At 44.3% G+C, this 21,747-nt stretch overlaps 2 protein-coding genes across 23 annotated transcripts; one reads left to right on the top strand and one right to left on the bottom strand.

Annotated features, from left to right (window-relative positions):
• Window positions 1–600: 600 nt before the first annotated feature.
• Window positions 601–16,904, bottom strand: NFYA (nuclear transcription factor Y subunit alpha). 18 transcript variants are annotated; one of them, XM_051639121.1, is made up of 11 exons: window positions 14,477–16,509; window positions 14,253–14,330; window positions 13,614–13,734; window positions 11,585–11,671; window positions 9,198–9,344; window positions 7,792–7,923; window positions 7,031–7,136; window positions 6,349–6,515; window positions 5,382–5,555; window positions 4,941–5,042; window positions 601–4,157 (listed from the first exon to the last, which is right to left on the bottom strand). In XM_051639121.1, the coding sequence occupies exons 3-11, from the start codon at window positions 13,686–13,688 to the stop codon at window positions 4,104–4,106; spliced, it is 1,044 nt and encodes a 347-aa protein (XP_051495081.1). In that variant the 5' UTR covers window positions 13,689–13,734; window positions 14,253–14,330; window positions 14,477–16,509; the 3' UTR covers window positions 601–4,103. The 18 variants fall into 18 exon arrangements, with proteins under 18 accessions (XP_051495081.1, XP_051495085.1, XP_051495086.1 ...); XM_051639125.1 differs by having other exon boundaries at window positions 16,022–16,509; XM_051639126.1 differs by lacking the exons at window positions 14,253–14,330; window positions 14,477–16,509 and adding an exon at window positions 16,803–16,904.
• Window positions 16,905–17,156: 252 nt separating this feature from the next.
• On the top strand, window positions 17,157–21,413 carry OARD1 (O-acyl-ADP-ribose deacylase 1). 5 transcript variants are annotated; one of them, XM_051639141.1, is made up of 6 exons: window positions 17,157–17,194; window positions 17,684–17,751; window positions 18,287–18,431; window positions 18,578–18,636; window positions 19,383–19,495; window positions 19,828–21,413. In XM_051639141.1, exons 1-6 carry the CDS (start codon window positions 17,164–17,166, stop codon window positions 19,928–19,930), a joined length of 519 nt encoding a protein of 172 aa, XP_051495101.1. In that variant the 5' UTR covers window positions 17,157–17,163; the 3' UTR covers window positions 19,931–21,413. The 5 variants fall into 5 exon arrangements, with proteins under 5 accessions (XP_051495101.1, XP_051495105.1, XP_051495100.1 ...); XM_051639145.1 differs by lacking the exon at window positions 17,157–17,194 and adding an exon at window positions 17,220–17,264; XM_051639140.1 differs by lacking the exon at window positions 17,157–17,194 and adding an exon at window positions 17,276–17,372.
• The last annotated feature ends 334 nt before the right edge of the window (window positions 21,414–21,747 follow it).

The raw sequence follows: 21,747 nt of genomic DNA, 5'->3' as shown, positions 1-21,747 counted from the left end.
TTTCCTTCCGGCACAGACTCACCGAACACTGTCCCCACACTTGGAAGGGAGACAGAAGCAACACTGGGCTCCCCTCCTTCAGCTCTGTCAGGCCACTTCCCGGCTCCAAGAGGGTCACAGCAGCTCAGACTGGAGAGGCGAGAGCTCCTGCCACCTCCCCTGCCGCGCTCCCTCAGGCCACGCAGCTCCCGGGCGCAAACCGCCCTCCAGCCGCCGCCTCAAGGCGCTGCGAGGCCAGACCGAGGCTCTCTCCACCAGCCAATCAGAGCAGCACCCAGAGCAGGGCCTGTCCAATGAGCACCCAGGGCGGGAAAGATCAGCCAATCAGCTTCCAGCGCTCCCCCCCCAGCAGGCAGGCGGGGCGGCCCCCTCAGGCAGCAAGATGGAGGGAGGACGGACACCGAGATGTCTGGGCAGAAGAGCGGCGGGATCACCCACCTGTGCCCCAGCTCGGAGGGGCCGCTTCCCCCTTCTCCTCCTTGCCTCCGTGGAGGGCGGGAGACCCTGCTGACCTCTCTCAGCAGCGCTCAAACTCCTGCCCCCACTGCTCCCTTGGCGGAAAAGAGCAGGAGGTCTGAAAAACGGCGCCCGAGCTCGGTCTTCGTTTATAAATTTTTATTAGCTGGATAGTGTACACAGTACTTACAATTGCATCTATTAAAGACCGAAATACACTTGGAAAAAAATGCGTCATATATATAAAAAAAAAAAGTTATAAACTTTAAACTATGTACAAACTTCGCATCACGCTAATCTCAGTACCCACCCACGCCCGCTCACAAGTAAAAGGTTTTATTTCCCCCCTCCCCTCCCTCTTTTTAACATGCAAGGCCTTAAAGCCGTTTAGCATCACTTGAGGACCATTTTCCACATCCCTTTCTTTACACGCATATAAAACTGGTTTTTGATCAGTTTGCCACTCCAGTGCTCTCTGGGTCAATTGACCACGTTTCTTCCCAAGCCTCTTCTTCTATCCTCATCCACTCTTTTATGCACTCCCAAAGTGGAGTTTTTACTCAAGTGTAGCCAATCCACAAAGAATTCTCATTTAATTACTCACCAGATTTGAACTCAATGATGTTTCCAATTTTAGAAATTTACCCAGGAAAAAAAAAAAAAAGCAACTTTTTTGGTAACATGGTGTCGACCAGTAACTCCAATCTCAAGAAGCAAACTTTTAGAAGTGAATACACATAACCCAAAACCAATGAAAAATATGACAGGAGCACTCAGGCTTTCACATCACTTAAGTATTAACAATAAGACTTCCTATATAACACAAGTCCATAGGTCTTAATACACATTCTACAATAACTGATCAGAGAACCTATATATGAAGGGCTTAGTGGGGAAAAAAGTTCTAACTGTTTTGAAGACGTTTACAAGTAATTATTCATTGAAAAATAATACCTATGTCAGAGCAATACTCTTGCTTCTAACTTCTAACCCTCAGAGGGTCCTCTAGGACAGAGATTAGCCTTCAGCTGAAGAGCAGAAACATTATGGAGAGGCTGTCTTCCTCCAGCACTGAAATATTTCTCCCACACATGAAAACACCACTGTCAAAATGTACAGATGCTCTAAAAAAAAATATTTACAATAATGCTGCCAATTCAACTAAAGCAAAGTTTTTGTTATTCCTTCACCAAGAGCTACATTATTTCCTGAAATGAATAACCTTGTATTTCCACAAATAACCTCACAAGAAAGGCTAGGTGAGGATTTCAGAGCCACCAACTGAAAACAAAAATAAGCACCGTGCTCTAATTGACCAAGTGTTTTAAGGCAGAAGGAACCAAAGGCACCAAAGATGCCATCAGTGCAGTGGAGGTAACCAAATGCCTTCTAAATCATCAGAAAAAAATCCTAATTTAAGATTTGTGAGCAAAGCATTAGATTACTAATATAATTCAAGACAAAATCAATTTATTTATTTGCACGTCAAGAACTAGGCCACCTCCTCCCACAGCTACAGGTTTCACTGTGTGTCAGTTTTTCTCAGCCCCAGTTCACCATGTCAGCTGTGGTAAAAACATGGAAATAGAAAATTTAGAGAAATAAAACTGATCTACATTTAGAAAATCCAGCTGCCTAGCTACAAATATCAAATCTGCATTTCTTTTCTTTTACTGGCTACACACCTCCACAGGTGACTGACCTAAACATTGTCATCTGTAGTACCTAGACAGGCAACCTCTTCCTCCAGGATTGCTTGCTGGCAATGTAGCATCTCAGTTCTCCACATTTCTGCTCCCTGCTCCTGTACTCCTTTCCATCTTCTCATACTCTTAGGTCTAGTATTTGTCTCTTTTATCCAAATAGTTTTCAAGGCTCTGTCTTTTGTATCCTCCCAGTTTTCTACAACTTGTTAATTTATCCTCCATTTAGTCATGAACTTTCAGTAAACGGGAAAAACAAGAGGGAGTAATATGGGTTGCATTTCTCATGCTTCATTTACTATGTCACTTGAGAACAGAGGTCACTGACTTTAAACCAGTTTCTCCCCTCCTTTGATGCTTTCCTCAGGAACACCCCACCCTCTGCTCCTGTACCTTTCCAGGTTCACAATCCCCTCCCTCAGTGACACAGTCTGGCAATGTTTCCAATCCCAAGCTCAGCTGCTCTGATGCAGTTTTATGTTTTGCAGACCCAAAAAAAGAACTCTCTACAGCACACAGGTGACACAGAGTCTGTAAAACTCATTCAAGATGGAAGGAGACAGGTATGGAAAGATGGAAGGATCACCTGTTAAAATGCTTCTGAACTACAGCTGCCATTGCCACACTTCAAATTAGTAGGAATGGAACAAGCTTAAAATCTGTAATGAGCTACAAAATTAAAGATACATCTTGTTGAGTTCCTCAGCCAGAAGCCAGATATAGGTCATGAAACAAACCTGATTTATAACATGTAAGCACTCCTCCTTCATTAAGTGCCACTTTTTCTTTTATTTTTAATTTAGAGAGGATAGTCTATAAAAAGCCTGAAAGGCTCACTTGCCTTCAGTTGTGTTAAACAGTCCTTCAGTTGGATCAGGATGAGTTGAGCCCTGTGCTTCTGCTGCCATAAACCACCCTTGTTCTGTGCAGAATGAGAATTGTAGAACTGATGTGGAACAGACAACAGAAAACACCATCACAAAGGTGGTCAAGTGCTGTCACTGAGATTGCAGATGCTGTGTCTTCTGGAGGAGCCATTCTCTGGACTGGCAGGTTAGAAGGAAGATTAAGAAAAAAAAAATCCTTTGGAAGAGACTCACGAGTTTTAATCCTTTTTACACTTTTCTTCCAAGGCAACAACTACTGGCAATGAACATACCAAAAACCACCAAGGGATTGCTTTTACCAATTAAATCCTTATCCCCACATCACCCTCTCCCCTCTTATTTCTTGGAACAGATACACAATGTATCAGGCCCTGCAATAATCTTGAAATATTTCTATCATTGTGACTGGATGGCTGAACTTTTCCCAGATAAGAGCTTGCTGTTTACATATTTTACAAAGTGGAATTTAACAGAAACCCCCCCCTTCAGTTTCTGCCAGTTTCAGAAGTGCTGACACAACAACAGGGAAACAGTTCAGGAAGTCCAAAGGTGTAAGGAGTGGATGTAAAAAACAAGTGTCTGCTGGGAAATCAAAATACTTTGTAGCCATGTCAGTGCTGGTTGCTATCAACTGGATTGTGTGGTTGTACAGAAGAGGTGTAACTCCAAGAGGTCTTTGTTGGCCCCAGCACACCAGTTATTGCTGATGACAGAGTCAGTGGCACGCACTCACCCATGGCCAATTGCAATGCAAGAGATGTTCAAAATAAAACAAAATAAAATAAAATTAAAAAAAAAAGAGCAGTCAGACTCTGAAATCCCTGCGCTGGATCAGAAGAGTATCCCAAGAAAGTCGTTAAGTTTCTATTTGTTGAGTCAACTGCAGTTAAAATCTCAACCACGTACTGAAAAGGTGGCGCTTGTTGTGTAGAAAAGGACAGGCTGTGATATGGTGATTGTCCCACTGAAAGACTCACTGGATACACTGGAAAGGGAAGGACAGACTTGGAGAAGGGATGGGAATTTTATTCAGTTATTTTTTCTCTTTCAGCAGCAGTTAGGAGACTCGGATCATCTGTGTCATGGCTTCTTCATTAGCCTGAGTTGGATCCTATAGATGCAAAATCAATATCATGTTGTAATTTCAGCATTTTTCCATAACAGCAGAATCATGTACAGCTCTATCAACAGAAGACATTTCTGCCCCCTCCCTTCAGCTCTAAACATGTCATACTTTTCCTGGGTTTTACAGTTTTATCCAGTAAAAGAAAAGGATATATAAATCTTCATATTTCCCAGTAACACGTTTCTGGTGAGACCTAGTAGTGGTCCAGTATTTGGGAAGGATTTTACTTCAAAATAAGAAATACTCTTTTTGCTAATGCCACAGGACAGCTTTAAAGCACTAATGAACAACAAAATTTGCTAATTCTACTCTACTGTGTCCCTTTGAAAAATCTTTCTTGCACTTCTTATGTAGATCAATATGCAGCTAAGAAGCAGACAGTCTAATTTCTGATTTTGTGTCAGATGTAAGAGAAGGCGTCTCTGCCTTTAATTTATGTCCTTAAAAAAATACTTCTGATATGCAACCAGCAAGGCTGCAAGGACTACTTCTCAGGGCAAACAAATACAAGTATTCTCTGTAAAACAAAGGGAACACATAACAATAATACTAGAATTTAATTACTAAGGTACAGACACTTGCTCTCTACACAAAGTGAGACAAAAGGTTTCTTTACAATGCCTGAAACATAAATTCAAAGGCAGGGAGGACAAAGGTCAGCAGCCTAGACTGAAAAGAACAAACCAAACAGTACAAAGACACCTCTTCAGGATATTCTGAAGAACTGAAAGTTGTAGCTCTTCAAAGACCAGACAAAATTCTACTTGCCTGCATATGAGGGCTGTCTTTTTCCTTTGGTGAGAAGAAACGTCCACCTTCTCCCCGCTTCCTGGCCATGGCGTGACGGTGCCGCGACTCATGCAAGTATTTCTGCAACAACATGAGGGAGGTCATGTCACTGCTCCTAACTCAGTACTTTCAGTAGGGGAAATTCCTGCCTGCTAGGAAAGCCCACCCAGTCCCCACCCATCTCCCTTCTATGAAGATAAAGTGTTAACAGTAAATGCCCATTTGCAACACAGCTATATACACATTCAACAATTAAATCATGAAAGGACTTAAAAAATGACTCCGATGTAGCTATTAACAAAAAACCCCCAAAGCCCCCCACAATGATTAATTCATTTAAGATCTCAGTCCACATTTTCCACCACAGGTAGTCTTCTGTACCTTTCTCAGCCCAGTATTAGACCCGAGTTATATGCTCACCCTTCTTTCTTTGGGAATTTTTCCCTCTGCTTCAAGCTTAGCCCGTGCCTGCCTCCTCTTCAGGATCCGATGATACTGCTTGGCATTTACATACAGGGGCTCTTCTTCCAGCATTTCTGCTCCAGGCAAAGGTATTCTCTGGATAGCTGGTACTGATCCAGCTCCTGGTACCATCTGTGCAGAGAATATATTTTAAGTTCTTGCAGCTCAGGACACAAGCAAACGTAAGAAAACAATTTTGAAAAGAACATCAAAGTGTAAAGTTGTTTGGTTTTTGTTCAGATAGTGTTCCTATTAAATTGAAAGGATTAATAAAGTTGTTCTCAAACTGCAGAACAAATTTAGAAAAATCAATTACTTAAATCATGCTTTTTTTTTTTTCCTGATAATGGTAAAATGTCACTACCATATACAATTCTGTGACCATGTTACTGCTTCTCATACAATTAGGCAGACAGGACATGCCCACTGCTTCCCTTTCTTTTTGGTTATCACTAATTTATATGATAATTTCAGAGCATTTCTTAAGCAAATATTAGTTGTACAGCTACTGACATCTAGTGGGGATGAACAGTAACATTTAAATTAAAAGGCAGCACATTAGAAAGAACTGGCAGAAAAGCCTTATGAATAAGAAAAATACTAAGGAATCCTCAAGAACAGCAATAGGTCATTCAAGCTTTCTAAACCTCTATTGATCAGTTAGCAGCTTATTCTGAATTTCAGCTTCTAGATTTCTGAACTCAATAATCTGCTCTGGACAAAGAAAGTACAGAATACACAGACTGCAATAGGACACAGGTCATTAAATCCGTAAGTTTATCAAAATATTAAATAAACTCTAAAGCAATGGTAGCTACTGAGAACACTGATCATATTAAGGCAATGTGAATCTCAGGCAACAGTTTGTGTACAGACATCTTAAACCTCAACCCTTAAAAACATCACTGGAAGGTGAAATACATACCATAACCATTCCACCTGAATTGACAACATTTCCAGCAACTGGCAGTGTCACTGTCACAGTCCCTTGTCCACTACTGGTTGTGTTGGTATTGGCTCCTGTTTGGACAATTTGTGCTCCAGCCAAACTGGCTGCTGGGATGGTGATCATGCCTGTAACAGGGACTGTAACTTTAAGAAAATAAAATACAAAAGAAAAAAACCAAACAAACAAAAACAAAAACCAAAAACACGCACACAAAAAGAAGGGAACACCATTAGTCCCACTTCTGGTTTTCACTCACTCATCCTTACATAGCATGCAAGAAGATTTAGAAAGCCTTGCAAGTTATTAACTCAATTCCATCACCTCATCCTCCTACTTCCTATTTTTGCATTTGTACTTGCACAGTAATCCCAGTGTCAGAGACCACGTACACCAAGGTGTAAAAGCAAACTTAAGTGTTTCTATTCTAGTAGCCCTTAACAAGGGAAAAAGAAGCCATTTTGTACTTTTCTGGGTGCAGAACAGCAGACTGGACTCCTGTGTACCAACACTACCATCATTTCCCTTCACTGTGCCAACAAACCCCACCACAGCAATAGCAGAACTGCAGCTCAGTGTTCTCTTTGACAATAATCACAAGGCAATAAAATCTATCAAAGTGATCTTGACAAGCCCTGACTGTTCACGCCAAAGCTCGTACCTTGCTGGAGAATGGTTCCATCAGCATTAACTGGCTGATAGACTATGGTCTGGCCTTCAGCTGCTTGTGCTACCTGTTGTCCTTGCACTGCTATTTGTTGCTGGGTCTAAATAAAACAAAGAACACAGTAACTTTACAAATTGCTGATTTTTCAAATTTTACAATTCCTAAATTGACACATGGTGCTTAAGGTGTTTCACACAGCTATTTCTTTTGCTTTATTACATCAAGAAATAGGATGGAGCACAAACTGACTGAACTGTACATAAAACACCTAAAACATATAACATACTTTTTCTAACAGTCTCATAATTAATTTTGAAAGAAACAAGTTCTAGGTTTCCTGCCTCACGACAAATATGTTAAAGAAAGGAATCATCTGCTCAGAAATTTAATTTTGGTCCTAATCAAAAGAATCAGCAGAAAACCCAGGTGTGACTAGACTACTTCACAGAATGGCATAAGTATGAAATTAGCAATGCTTCACATTTTCAGATTTCAACAGACAAAAAACAACCATGAACCAATAAAATACAAAACCACAATGGATAAAAACATGCAATCTATTTATTCTGCCCCAGAGTTATGTATGAAAACACTACAAAAATACAGAATTTATTCTCAAGTTCTCCTCAATATTAATAATTCCTTTTTTTTTTCTTTTCCCTTTTTTTTTTTTTTACTTAACCACACCTTAAGTCATTTGTCAAGTTTCTCTTCCTATTTCTCTCCAGAAAACCCTTTCATGCTGGTGCAGTTACCTGTGTCTGGCCAGCAGTAACTGCAGTCTGTGGCTGCTGTATAATGATCTGCTGGGTCTGGCCCTGCTGCCCCTGTACCTGCACAGCCTGCCCACCTTGAATCTGAATCTGACCTGGCTGGACCAACTGAATCTGTGGAAGAAAGAGTCAGAAAGGAACATTAACTATGCCTCTTATTTCTCCCTCCTTGGCCTCAGCATTACCAAATCATCTCTGAGGATGAGACACTGTTGCAAAGAAAATGAAAGCACTGATTCTTCTCTTTTTCCACTTCAAAAGGAAGAGTTTTCATTTATTCCTCCTTGTGACACAGCAGTCACAACCATTCAGAACAGAGGAAACACAACATGCTAGTGTCATTATGCCCTAGAAGTTCTCCACTGCTTACACAATAAAACAGTCAAAATCAATCAATTATTCACATGAAACTAGGAAGAATTGTACTCAGGTGAACAAAAAAAAAAGAGGAGCAAGATTTAAGATATCTGTAGAGTGTTCATTATCTAGCAAACAGAAGTGCTCCTGGATATACTTCAAAGTTGTCTTCAGCTTTGCAAGGAAGTATTTCCACCAATGTGGAAAATTTCTTAGATTAAAGAAAGAGGAACTGGAATATGAATTTGTGGATTTTCTTCCAACACCCAGACTGCAAAGAACCTAGCACAAAATATATTGTCTTTCAACAAAAGATATTTTAAATAAACACTAAACAAACCACTCAAAAAATCCCAAGAGATCATGTGCCTTCCTGTGCTGTGCTGAACTTCAGTTTTAAATCCCATTCTCACATCACTGGAACACTTCCATTATGCCACTGTCACAGTTCCTCCCTTTGCTTTTGAGGAACACACTTTGAGCACCTATTCAAATTTTAAAACTGTCTTTTAAACAAGTATTTCAAAATAGTTTTCTAATAAAGTCCATGTTCTGTGTCTTCTACAGTATTATCTTCTGTGCAGTAAAAATGCATAAATTCACTTCCAGCCATTACATATTAGATGAACTCAGTAATACAAGTTAATTTAAAGAAGATTTCTTAAAAAAAAAAATAATAAATCCTCTTTCTGATCCATAAATTGAGTAGGCACCAGATCACCAACCACACTGCAAGGGCCAGTTAAAATAAAAGTAGGAAAACCCAAGAAAAACCCAAACCAACTCTAGCTGTATTTTAAAGGACATTATTTAAAAGGTTTCCACCATCCCATAAAATAGAAAAACCAAATACACAAAGAATTTTCATAGCATTCTTAACACACAACTCACTGCCAGATCCACAGCAGGAGAACAACCATCTCTGCCCAGTTCATTTTGAGAGTGCTGAGGCAAATATACTATGTGACAGGGCGAGAACATCACAGTTCATTCCCTGCAATTATTCTGAAATAAAATTAATGTTATCTCACCTGCTGCAGACCCTGTGTTCCAGAAACTGGGACTTGCATGATTGTCTGGCCCTGACCCCCAGGCACAGCCTGCACCATGATGGGCTGCCCAGTGGATGTGATCAGTTGACCTCCGCTCACTTGCACCATCAGTGGTTGACCCTGGACCTGGGAAACAGGAGAAAAAACAAACAGAACAATGAAAAACTCTGATGACCTGAAACCAGAAGCTGGAGTGGCTCCCACAGGCTAAGTCCTTACCTATTTTAATGCAGTGACCAGAGAAACTGAGCTAGTCACTAACCTGGGTTCATAACCAGCATCAAATACCTTTAGTTTCTATAACTTTTCCCAGGATGTGCTACTGGATTTAACAACTGCAGTCTAACCAAAACTTCCAAGTCTAATTGCAATAAAGCATGAAAAGCATGGGTACATTTTCCAGGCACAGTAACAACCTTCATGCACAGCCCAAGAGCAAAGTCTAATAAAAGAAACTTCAATATTCATATCCCTATTACTAATCTTTAATTGGGGTTCCTAATGAGAAAGCTCTAAATAAGCTATTGTGACTGAGGGAGAGGTTCTGAGGTAGCTTCTACTCTCTCCTATGACATGCTCAGAACATTTCCTTTTCCTAACATATTTAGCATGCAATGTTCTTGGAGCATCTTCTAATGGTTAAGTGAAACGATAGTTGTAACAACACAAAATGTAGTTCAGTGAGGAAAAGTAAAAAAAGCTAAAAAAAATTAGCAGCAGCCACAGAGGATTTATAAAAATAGCATAAGAGCCTCTGGACTCTTGGACCAGGCATGTCTGTGATCAGCAGGCAAAATGCCAGTGTAAAGAAAAGCAAGGGGAAAACTTGTTTAAACATCCTTAACCACTACATCCCCGAACTCCCTAAAATGTATCTTTGAAAAGAACATACCCCTATTTCTTAAATGTGCAATGAGTCTCAGGAGCCAGGTAACCACTCTTTATCTCACTCTGAGTTGATCAGAAACAAGAGCAACACAACATGATCAAAAGTCACAGAGTTCTTGGCTTTTCTACCTGTAAATCTGGAGAATATGCAATAGCAAGTGTCTCTCAGCACATCTTGAACCACCTAAAAGCAGCTTCTCAGGTTCAAATACCTTAGTGAATTACATGCTAACACATCCATGGAAGAAATTGCAGTTGTACCTCAGTGATCAACACTCTCCACAGAGCATTGTGACCTTAATTATTCCGATTCTATGATTCACAGGTCCCCTCAGACCCATGTTCTGACCCTCAACCTTGTCACTACTGCACACAAGTCCCTAACAAACATCAGTAGCACTTGTTTTGAGTTGCAACAGAGAGATAAGCATGCTCGTGTCAGCCACAGAGAAGCACAGTCAGCAGAACAATATCCAATAAGCAGAAAGAAACATGACACATTCCAGGATTCTTGTTAATATATTAGAGCAAGAAAAAACAAAAACAAACAAACAAAAAAAGACATAAGGGGGGTGGGAGGCAAATAAAAATGACCAGGTGGCCACAGTGACCCAAGAAATTGAAGTCAGCCAGCTTTTCATATTTTAACTCTGAACATAAAAAATGCTGTGTTCAACTTTACACCTGGCAAGACCATTCTAGCCTTTTGGAACTCTCCTTCTCTGAAGACTTAAAAACCAAACAAAACCAAAACACTGAGTGAACAATGCACTACTGAACTGCTACAGCTTCCCAGAGTTTATTTACACCATTAAAAGCATCCTATGTGAGCTAATGAAATGAAATTTGCAAGACAGAAAATACTCTGCATTGAAACAAATCAGGGTTTGAAACAACCTTGCACTTCTTTCCAATTTGTGATGCTTTTACTACTAGGACACAGACCTCCTGGGTTGCCCTGTGTTATTCTCATGGAAATAAGAAATTGGATCTCTCAGTCCCAGGGAGGCCAGTACTGTCCCCAGGTGCCCTTTTGAATCAGATTTTGTTCTTCAAGCTCACGGGTCACTCACCAGCTCCCTTCCTTTCAAGTAGTGAAGACACAAAAGTACACACAGTTGATGTCAGAAATCTCTGTCTCCTTGAAACTACAGGAAATCTTTGGATTGTATCTCTTGACTGTTACTTTCTCATCCTGGTGATTTTTTTTTTTCCTTTTAAATGCCATTTCAACCACTATTTGCTTTCAGAATTACAGCAGCAGGAACTCATGGATGAATAAGGATTTCTGGCCTGTGCCTGAGATCCAATATAATCCCATGGTCTCCATGGAAAACCCAACATCCAACCTAAAGCAGAGGTACTACTTCTAAAAAAAACCTCTCCCTATTTCAAACCCTGGAAGAAACACAGCATTAGATATGTGGCAATGGTGAGAGTCATGCAGTGCTCACAAACACAATTAGAGAGATCACCACTACCTGGAGGGTCTGGACTTGCTGGCCTGAGGCGGATGCCACCTGGGCCTCAGTCTGCAGCTGCACAGCAGTGACACCACCCTGCTGCTGGGAATAGGAACAGGAATAGCTTGAAACATGGGAATGCACAGCTCTGACAAGAGACAATGACACTTTGCTGGAAGAGGGTGAATTTAAAATTCATACACACTGCCCTTGGAACAAAAGGAATGTGAATACAGTTAGCAAACCTAGGAAAGGAACATGAACACAACTGGGAGTGGTACCGTGAGGCTTCAATATCCCAACCAAAACCACTTCCAAAGAACATCAGAGATTATTTTACACAATTTAAAATCTCAGCTTCAGTGTTTTAGCCTGCTGCCTTTCTGCTCAGTGTTTCTTTTCACTGCCCAGGGTTTCTTACTGTAAAGGGGTTGAGATTGTCAGACTTGTTAGCTACAATAAAGGCCATAAATTCCTTTCTGCAGAGATGACTACAGCCTAAGCTTCATCTGTGTCACCCCTGCATCTGTGTCTTCCTACCACTGACCTTGAATGACAATCTTGAGAGGTTGCAAGAGCAGATAAATCTAAAAGTCTTTTCTATCTTTAGCCTCTTTAGTAAGAGTACCAAAATAATCTGTGTTAACTGTGTTAGCATTTGGGAGATGAAGGACATCTCTCTCCTAAAGCTGTACTACAAAAGGCCTGTTGAAAAAACTTCTTTTGGAAAAACATTTCATGTCAAATACAATGCAGGCTTTAAGAGCACATACTAAAAATTAAACTGGAGAAAGGCATTTATTATAGTTCTTTATATGTAACTTTTTAACCTCAAGTACAACCTTGTCCTGACTGAAAAAAGTCAACTTCAGCTAAACTCAACGGAAGAAGCTGGTTCCCACTATCAAACACTCCAACAGGCTGATAACAAAGCAAAGTAAATCTCCAGGGAGACCTTAGAGCACCTTCCAGTCCCTGAAGGGGCTCCAGGAAAGCTGGGGAGGGGCTTTTCACCAGAGAAGGCAGTGATAGAATGAGGAATGGTTTTAAACTTCAAGAGGGGAGATTTAAGTTAGAGATCAGGAAGAAATTCTTCACCACGAGGACAGTAAGGGGCTGGCCCAGGTTGCCCAGGGAGGTTGTGGCTGCCCCATCCCTGGAGGTGTTGAAGGGCAGGTTGGATGGGGCTTGTGCAGCCTGCTCATAGCAGGGAGGTTGGAATTTGATGACCTGCAAGGCTCCTTCCAACCGTCACCATCCTATGACTATCTCAGTGAAAACATCATCCAGTGGATCATCCATTTGCATGACAAACTAAGAAACTCCTCTTGCCTTGAACTAAACAAACCTAAGATGCACTAAACTTGAGCACCAGCACAGCTCATCTGACAATGCATTCCTGTTTCTGAATGGCTGAGGCTGAACACCAGTAAAATCTCTAAGCCCTTAAACCCTCCCCCCCACCCTTCTCAGCTGCATATTTTAACATGAACTAGAAACTTCCTTCTGGAATGGATGAATTAATCCAAAGCCACATGTTTTGTTGCAATTCCTGCACTGTGTTTTGATCCACCTGGAGCTCTAAACCAAAGGATCTCAATAAATATTAATTTTGAAAAAGCTGGAGGAAGCCTCTGTGGGCTTTAACAAAACCTATTTCAATTGTGGGAGGAATCCACATTGCTCCTTGTGGACAACTGACTTGATACTAATATTTTGTTTCCTCCACTTTCAGAGAGGATTTGCGACTTTCCCTCACGTCACTAACAGTTTGCAAACTCCCTATTACATTGAAATTTGAAAATTTTAGTAACTTAATTTTATAAGTTGTTGTTTGTTGTTTTTTTTTTTTTTTAAAAACACACCCACACATATTTACTCTGACTTCAAGTCAAGTCAGATCACTGACGAGGTGACAGAAATCTGGTAAACACATATCCTGACACTATAATGAAGCACTCTGCTGGTTCTGTGACTCTGAGAAGCACAAACATTTGTAACTCAGCACTGCCAAGACCAGCTCACCCGTTGCCACTTTCCATACCTGCTGCTGAATCTGCCCAGCCTGCACCACGATCTGCTCCGTGGAGCTGTTACTGTTTGCTGTGTACTGCTCCATAGTGCTTCAGCTCCAGCACAGAAAAGGCACACCTCAGGCTGTGGATCTGGCAAGACAAGTTAAAAAAGCATGTGATTATTGTCCCAAGGTTTTAAGATGAGTATGATCTAACAGCTGAAAAGCTGAAAAGTAAACCCTCTGCTCACACTGAGGTCAGAATCACAAAGGAAGAGCTGCTGCTTAATCAAGGACCTACCTCTTTGGTACTTTCACCTTACTTTCATTGAGTAACTAAACTAGAATTGCAATTTCAAGAGCACAGAACTGGACTGAGAAGCAAAAAGCATCTCAATCCCATCATTATCTTCAGTGAATCAACAGCAGCTATGAACCTGATGTCTTCCTGTTTTATCCCTCAAGTCTGCATATTCTGGGCTACAGACAGTTGCCTACACTGCGCATGGGTGGAGGAGAGGGGTGTTACAGCTAAAAACCCTCACAAAATACAAAGTTTAGCTGTAAAACCAAACTACATTTCAACAATTCAACAAAGACGAGTGAAACTCTCCCTCCTTCCCCAACTACTCAGCACTCCCTCCTCATACCTCTTTCTTCTCTTCCTACCTTCATATTTTTGAAAATAGCCAGCAGACTTCTCACTGCTTCCATCCTTTTACTGCCTCTCATTTCTTGGACCCTTGCCTACACATATGAAGAACACACTGTTTAAATAAAACACTCAGTTCCATTGCCCCCTTCCCCCTCACCTGTCAGTTGATCAACAACAAAAGAGTTATTACTGTTACTTTGAATGAGGTATTTGATTTATGCTATTACTGGACAAGTACCTGCTACATTAGTGAAAAAGGAGCCTAGAACTTCAGCCCTCAAGTCTAAAGGAACAAAGAAAAAAATGCCCCTTCAGTTTTCAAAGGCATGCATACAAAATTGAGACTCAACTTCAACTGCCTCAGTTGCTGTGGTTACTACTCTAATGACACCTCTCAGAATTCCTGCTCTTTAGCTTTAAAACATCCTTTGTACTTCAGTGTCTTGCATTTATGTGAAGAACACTTCATCTTTTCATCAACTTACTCCTCACTGTGACCTAAGAACAACCCATGATGATTTTACATTTTGTTTTCTTGCACACTAACACCAAATGTCCCTTTACCTACCAAAATAACTGATTAACCAGTACGTATCATGACAGACCAGAATTGTGCTCGTTACAGGGGGCATAATACTCAGCCATAATAATGTAAGAACCTTCTCAGTCCCCATCAGATCTTTTGTTCAGAATAAGGATGTAATGACACTAGCCCTGGAGATCATCATCTCAGTCACAGTACTGAAAGGCACGACAATTTACTGCAATTTTAACTCTATCCTTGGCCCATTTAGTAACAGCTTTTCATAGCCTGACAGAATGAGAGAAGAATATTCTTTCTGAAGATGAAGCTGCCTACCAAGGTTCTCATCTCAATTTTGCACTGTGTACTTAATTTCTGCCCTGAATGCCTGTGGGCCTGCCAGAAAACAGCTCCCACATTTCATTCTCCAGGGCAGTATTCCAAAAGCAAGCACAGGATGCCAGGAAACTGCCTTTGCCAAAAGTTCTCTGGTTTCCTTACCACCACCACTAATCAAACCCAGGAACACCTCTACTTGGGACTGCTTCTTCACACACACTCTAAACCAAGCTCCTGTCTTGTTCACTTAAAATATTAGCAGCACTGTAATCCTAACTCTCTGCACCAGCTGTGGCTAGGTAAAGGTACAAACAGATCTTACACAAGCTGGGTCATAGCCCTCCAAGGGATTGTTTCATTCCCCTCATTAAAACACAGCACCAGCCTCACTGTATCAAAGTTAAACGCTCCAGATCAATGATCTGCTTCATGGTGGGCTCCTCCCACAGCTGATCTCACCACCGGGCTCCTCCTCACTAGGTCCTTGACTGCACTGAAAATGACTTTGTGTTCCAGCCCAATCTGCTCATGTTCACATATGCATACACACACATTTACATACGAGGCTATAGAAGCTCCAGCAACAACAGTTCCCTCAGCAAACAAGCTACACTAAGAACAAACCAGCGTGATAAACTGTGCTAAGACCTGAGCTAACTTAGAAAGCATCGTTTTTAAACACATCCTGAACTGACATTACCAAACCAGCAGAGGTTTCTGGGGCAGCCCCTGTCAATCCCCCGGTCTCACTGATGTCCTCCAAGGCCGCCAGCTGGGGACAGACACCCAGACAAGCCACAGACAGGGTTTAACTAAAGAAAAGCAGGGACAGGCCACAACCTTATCTCCTACTGTTAGGCAGAACGAAACGTGGCGCCCAGATTTAGCTGCCTTACCAAACACCTAAGCCAGGGAGCTCACCCAGGGACGTTTGTATTTTATTGCAGAGCCTCAGACCTGCAGGCTCTCTCAGCGGGCCCAGGCGGACGAGGCAACGCCCTGCAGCTCACGGGGGGTTAAAACCAAAGCAGCCCCGAGGCCGCTGCCCCCCGCCAAACCGGGGGCTCTCCCCCGCCACAGGAGCACGCGGCTGCCGACATTCGGCGCCCAGGTGCGGCCGGGGGAGGCAGCGGCGGAGGAGCGAGCACCGGCGGGCGAGGGGGGCAGCGCCCGGCCCTCAGCTCCCGCTCGGCGGCTTCAACCCAGCTCCCCCGGGCTTGGCGGGGAGGAGGAGGGGGAGCAGGCGGAGGGGCGGCCCGAGCTGCCCGCGGCCCAGCAGGGCTGGCGGGAACGGTGGCGGGAAGGCCCGGCCGCTCCGCTCCCCCCGCGGCCGGCGGAGGGCGGGGCCCGGCCCGCCCGTCCCAGCAGCCCCGCACGGGCCCGGCCCGGCCCCGCCACGGGAGGCCGGCCCCGCCGCGCACCTCCCCTTAACGGCCCAGGCCGCGCCGGCTCCTTCCCCGCCGCCGCGCTCAGCTCAACCCAGCGCCCGCACCACCCGCACCGCTCCGCCCGCCGCGGGGCCGGGCCCGCTCCGCCCGCGGCCCCCAGCCCCTCGCCTCCCGGTAACCCCCCCCTCCCGGAGGCTCCAGGCCCCGGCCCCCGCCTGCCCCGGCCCGGCCCCGCCAGCGGCCTCCTCCTGACTGGCCGCCGGGCCCCGCCAATCCCGGCGCTCGCGGGCTCCATATTGGCTGCTCGCGCTCACCGAGCCGCGCTGCCCCGGTTCGGCCCCCGCGCTGATTGGCTCCGCCACCGGCGCCCGCAGCCCAATCAGCGCCGCCGCTCGCCCGCCGCGCAAAATGGCGCCCAACCCCGAACAAAGCCGGGGGGGAGGGGGAGGAGTAGGGGGGGGGCAGAGCCCGCGCATGCGCACAACCGCGCCCGCCCCGGATTGCCCCGCCTCCCGGCCCTCGCCGCCAAGCCCCGCCCACCCGCCTGCGGCTACTGCGCCTGCGCGCCGGGCGGGGCGCGCGCCGCTGGGCCCCGCGGAGGCCGGCGGTGCGCATGCGCCGGGTGAGACCCCACCCCTTCTCCCTCCTGGCTCCGCCCCTCCCCGCATCTTGCGCATGCGCCGGGGCGGCCGGCGGAATGTTCTGGGCGAGTATCATAGAGGGGGCGGTCCTCCCGCCTGCCTAGAGCGGCGGGCGGGCGGCGGCGGCCATTTTGTGTGAGGCCGCGGGGCGGGGACGGGCCGGGGCGATGTGGGGAGCGCTGGGGAGGCTCTTCGCGGCTCGGGCCTCGGGCCGCGGGATCGCTCTGCACACCGTGCCCGCGGGTGTGGCCTGCTGAAGGGTTTCCTGAAGGGGCAGGGGTGACGTGGAGGAGGATTGGAGGCCTGTGGGTGCCGGTTGTGTGGTGACCTGGGGCCTCCGTGCACCCCGTGGGCGGTGGGGCAGCAGCTGGGAAGCTCGCACCGCGCTGCTCAGGGGCACAGCCGCCCTCCTTTGCTCTTTTCAAGAGGTGTCTTGATTGTCCCAGCTGTCCCATAGATAAAGTAGATTTAGCCTTGCACCTTCTGGCACCTCAGCTTATTGCCTGCTTTTGGCGTTCCTAATAACTCTGTTTTTCTCTCTGTCATCTTTCCAGCTGCAGGAATCTTCAACGTAGCCCACGTTACCATGGCCACCCACTTCTCCAAGGATCAGGAGGAGCGAGTGCGTAGCAAATGTGTTACGTGGGCTGCTGCTGGGATGTGTATCTGTAAAAAGTCCTTCCTGTCCCCCCAGTAGCATGGCAGCTGGCTGTACCATGTACCTTTTCAGAGGAAAGTGGCTGATACTGCTAAATCCCTTGTCCTTTTTCTGCTTATGTTAGTGTTGCAGATACTGTACAACAGCACAAAGCTTATCTACTTAACAAAGTGTCTGGGGTTATCCAGCACTGACACTGATTGTGTGCTGAAGATGGATGCTAATCCAGCTGTACTGTTAGAGGAATCACCCTTTTTAAGCATTGATTTTGTAAAATTAACTGCTAAGCTGGCATGTGATGCTTGTAACTGATCTTGTAGAAAATACAGTTATCTGTGTGCTAGGTTTGTCATTCATGCCAACTCATTTACATGTGAACTGCACCTTAAACTCTTTACTGTGGGACCTTGTCTGGTTCCCTCTTATCTGAGTATCCTGCTCTCTGAGTCTGCACTCTTAGCTTGTTTTTGTTTACCCTCCTGTTTGTGTTGCTTTCCAGATCAAGTGTGTCAAGGGGGACCTTTTCTCATGCCCCCAGACGGATGCCTTGGCTCATTGCATCAGCGAGGACTGTCGCATGGGGGCAGGCATTGCTGTTCTTTTTAAGAAAAAGTTTGGAGGCGTTCAAGAGCTGTTGGATCAACGTGAGTGATACACGTGGGGTGGACGTGCAGGAGCTGAAAACCTTGATTTCCAGCAGTAAGGGTTTCCAGGCTACTTGGGGTGTAGTGGGGATTGTGTAGTGGGGTGTAACTGTTGTTAAAGGACCTTCTTCATTTCTTCACTTCAGAAAAAAAGACTGGGGAGGTGGCAGTTCTCCAAAGAGAGGACCGATACATTTACTACCTGGTAAGAGCAGGACATTACTCAGACACTTCCCTGTGACTAAACTCTGTTAGATATGATGATGAAAGCTTTAGTTGTGGTTTTGAGTTTCTTCTAAATAGATGGTGTGAGATAGGTGTGACAGGCTGAGAGAGCTGGGGGTGTTCAGCCTGGAGAAGAGAAGGCTCCAAGGGGATCTTAGAGCAGCTTGCAGTGCCTGAAGGGGCTCCAGGAAAGCTGGGGAGGGGCTTTGACCAACAGCTTCTAGTAGGAGGACAAGAGGTGAGGGATTAAAATGAAGAGGGGAGATTTAGGTTGGACATTAGGAAGAAATACTTTATTGTGAGGGTGGTGAGACTCTGGCCCAGGTTGCCCAGGGAAGCTGTGGCTGCCCCATCCCTGGCAGTGTTGAAGGGCAGGTTGGATGGGGCTTGGAGCAGCCTGGGCTGGTGGGAGGTGTCCCTGCCCATGCAGGGGGTTGGAGCTGGATGATCTTTAGGGTCCCTTCCAACCCAAACCATTCTATGATATGATTCTACCCATTCAAATCTTGCTAGTCAAGGAGAATCCAGGCTCTCTGTGTATGAATATTCAAATTTAAATTGACAGAACTAGCTGCTAAGTTACACTATTTTAAGCTGTGAAACTGTTTTTTTCCCCTTTCTAGTAGCAAGTCTGGGTATGGAGTTTCAAGGGTTTTTTAAAAAAGGAAAATAGTTGGTAGTGATTTGTGTCCAAGGCAGAACTGACCTGTCACGTTTGTACTTAAGATCACGAAGCAGAAAGTGTCTCACAAACCCACCTACGAGAACATGCGGAAGAGTTTAGAAGCCATGAAAGCTCATTGCCTGAACAATGGAGTTACTGACATTTCCATGCCCAAGTAAGAAAATCAGTTACTGCCATGTAAATACTTCAGTGTTTTTTATGTAGAAGGATGTTTGAGAGATGGTTCCCTGCTGTGAAAGAAGAGTTCCAGTATCCACTTCTCTTCTAATCAACTCTGTTCATTTGTGCAAATGAAATTTGCATTTTCCAGTGCGTTTAAATGGTAGCAAAACACACAGGCTTGGTTGTTTCCTTATTTTAACAGCATTATGTTGATTTATGGTGAGCTGAGTTAGTGCCACAGAACACTAGCTGCTTGCAGGGTTAGGTGTTTATAACACGCTCTAAAAGAGACTGTTACAGATGTTTTGATGTCTTGCTTTCCAGGATTGGATGTGGCCTTGACCGCCTGGAGTGGGATAAAGTTTCAGGAATACTTGAGGAAGTGTTTGAAGACACAGATATAAAGATCACAGTTTACACCCTGTGAGCAGAGCCCCATTTCCCTTGCTTTCAGGAGTGGAAACCTGTTAACTGATGAGGGGGGAAACTGCATGCTGAGCACATCCTTCGTCTGAGCGTGGCTCACGCTGTGTTGGCAGTGGCTTTTAACAACAACCAAGAAAAATAAATGCTCCAAAGCAGCTAATTTGGAATGTGGTGATCCAGGAGACTGTAAAGAAGGCAGGAGTGTTGTGGTAACCCAGTGGGAGTGCCCAGACTGTCCCAGGAAGCCACCAGATGTCACTGGTCCTCCATAGAGCACTTGCCTGCGCTAGAGCTGCTCCTTAGAGCTTGCAGCTCATGGACAGAATGAAATTGGAGCTCCCTGTTGCTGAGGTGTGTGTTGGTTTGTAGTTGGGGTTGTTGATGAGCTGTGGAGCCCTGTCACTTTTTTTGCTTTTCAGTTTTGCAATGTTCATAGCTGGCATACAGTTCACTTACTCTCTTAGTTACAGGACTAAAATTTTAATTTCTATTTTTTTGGCCAGAAATACTGTTTTCTTGTTATGTGATTGTACTTGCTAAGAATCATGCTGTCAACCTTGAATAAATAGCTCTTCAGTATTCTGCTGTCAGGCCAGAGCATGGTCCTTCTGAAAAACATATCTGTTGTGTGTTGGGACTGTATTCCAGGGGGAGGTTGTGTTCCAAAGGGAAGTGCTGGGGGTGTGTAAAGGCAGCTTGTTGGTGCATTTTATACCCTATTAATTCACACAGTTGGCAGAATTCTGTTTGCTGAGAATCCACTCCTGGGAATGGCTGATGTGTTGTAAAAAGTTACAATCTGGAGTGTAAGGTTTTGGTTTTTGTGTTTCTGTTTCGTTGTTTAGCAGTTCCATGTATGTTGGTGTTTGTTGTCACCAATAGGAAAAACAAATCAGTAACGCCTTCAGTTTATTAGGTAGTTGGTAAACAACCTTTGAAAGTTTGGTTGCAGTACTGTGTAACTGTTGTATCCTTTGCATTTCCTTTATGTTTGCTTTTTCCCACCCTCCCATAACAACAAGTGCTGGAAAAATGCCAGATATGTTGAATAAACCTAAAAGATGAGACGTAACAGTTGGGAAGTTTTTGGTATCACATAAGGCTCCTGATTGGTTTTTACTGTGAACTGAATGGGTGGAGTGTTTTCTGTTCTAAGCACTGTGGTTTAATCTGTCTTTGTGGTTTCTTTGCTGGTGCAGATCTGGAAGTCCTGTTTGTGTCCTTAAGAGCTTGGTATCATTACTCTGTTTGTTGACCATCCTTTATAAACTTGTTTTTGGTGGATAATTGCTGTATATAAACACAGAACTGGAAAAAAAAATAAACTTTGCAACACAACTAGGAGCTTGGATTATTGAGCTGATCAAGAGTGGACATCAAAGCTGTTAATTGATTTAGTCCTTACACTTACTTATGTTTGGTTTTTGCATCCAGTGGCAAAGATATTAAATCTACAAGGGCTCATTAAAGGTGTTCTCATTGCTGCTGTTTTTTTCTGCCTTGAAAATTTGTGCCAGAATTTAGTGCAGTTGACTGATGTAAGAGATGGGTGTGGTCAGGTATGTGTGTCCAGCACCATCCCAGCTTGTGACTGTGCAGGAGAAACAAACATCAAGGTTTTATTGGAAGAAAAAAGCTTCCCTGGCTCAGTTTCTTAGCTGGTGAGCATGCGCTGACCCCCGGTTGGTCTGTGCCTTGTTTTCTAAAGTGATCTGGCCATATTCTCTCTCTCTGCCTCCCACTCTTGTGAATTCTTCAAATTTTTTTGGCATAAAGTAATTCTCCCTTCTCATCATGCTGCACTTCAGCTATGAAATA

The sequence above is a fragment of the Apus apus genome, chromosome 23, assembly GCF_020740795.1.
Source record: "Apus apus isolate bApuApu2 chromosome 23, bApuApu2.pri.cur, whole genome shotgun sequence".
In the NCBI taxonomy this organism is placed as follows: domain Eukaryota; kingdom Metazoa; phylum Chordata; class Aves; order Apodiformes; family Apodidae; genus Apus; species Apus apus.
This window is presented reverse-complemented; position numbering and strand designations above follow the sequence as displayed.

Coding starts and splice junctions, on each gene's coding strand:
- NFYA (XM_051639126.1), bottom strand. CDS start 13,688: ATGGAGCAGTACACAGCAAACAGTAACAGCTCCACGGAGCAGATCGTG. Junction 9,345..11,584: donor AAGTCCAGACCCTCCAGGTA/GTGGTGATCTCT, acceptor CCTGTTTCCCAG/GTCCAGGGTCAACCACTGAT. Junction 5,556..6,348: donor ATTCAGGTGGAATGGTTATG/GTATGTATTTCA, acceptor TTCTCTGCACAG/ATGGTACCAGGAGCTGGATC.
- OARD1 (XM_051639140.1), top strand. CDS start 17,297: ATGTGGGGAGCGCTGGGGAGGCTCTTCGCGGCTCGGGCCTCGGGCCGC. Junction 17,752..18,286: donor CCAAGGATCAGGAGGAGCGA/GTGCGTAGCAAA, acceptor GTTGCTTTCCAG/ATCAAGTGTGTCAAGGGGGA. Junction 19,496..19,827: donor ACTGACATTTCCATGCCCAA/GTAAGAAAATCA, acceptor CTTGCTTTCCAG/GATTGGATGTGGCCTTGACC.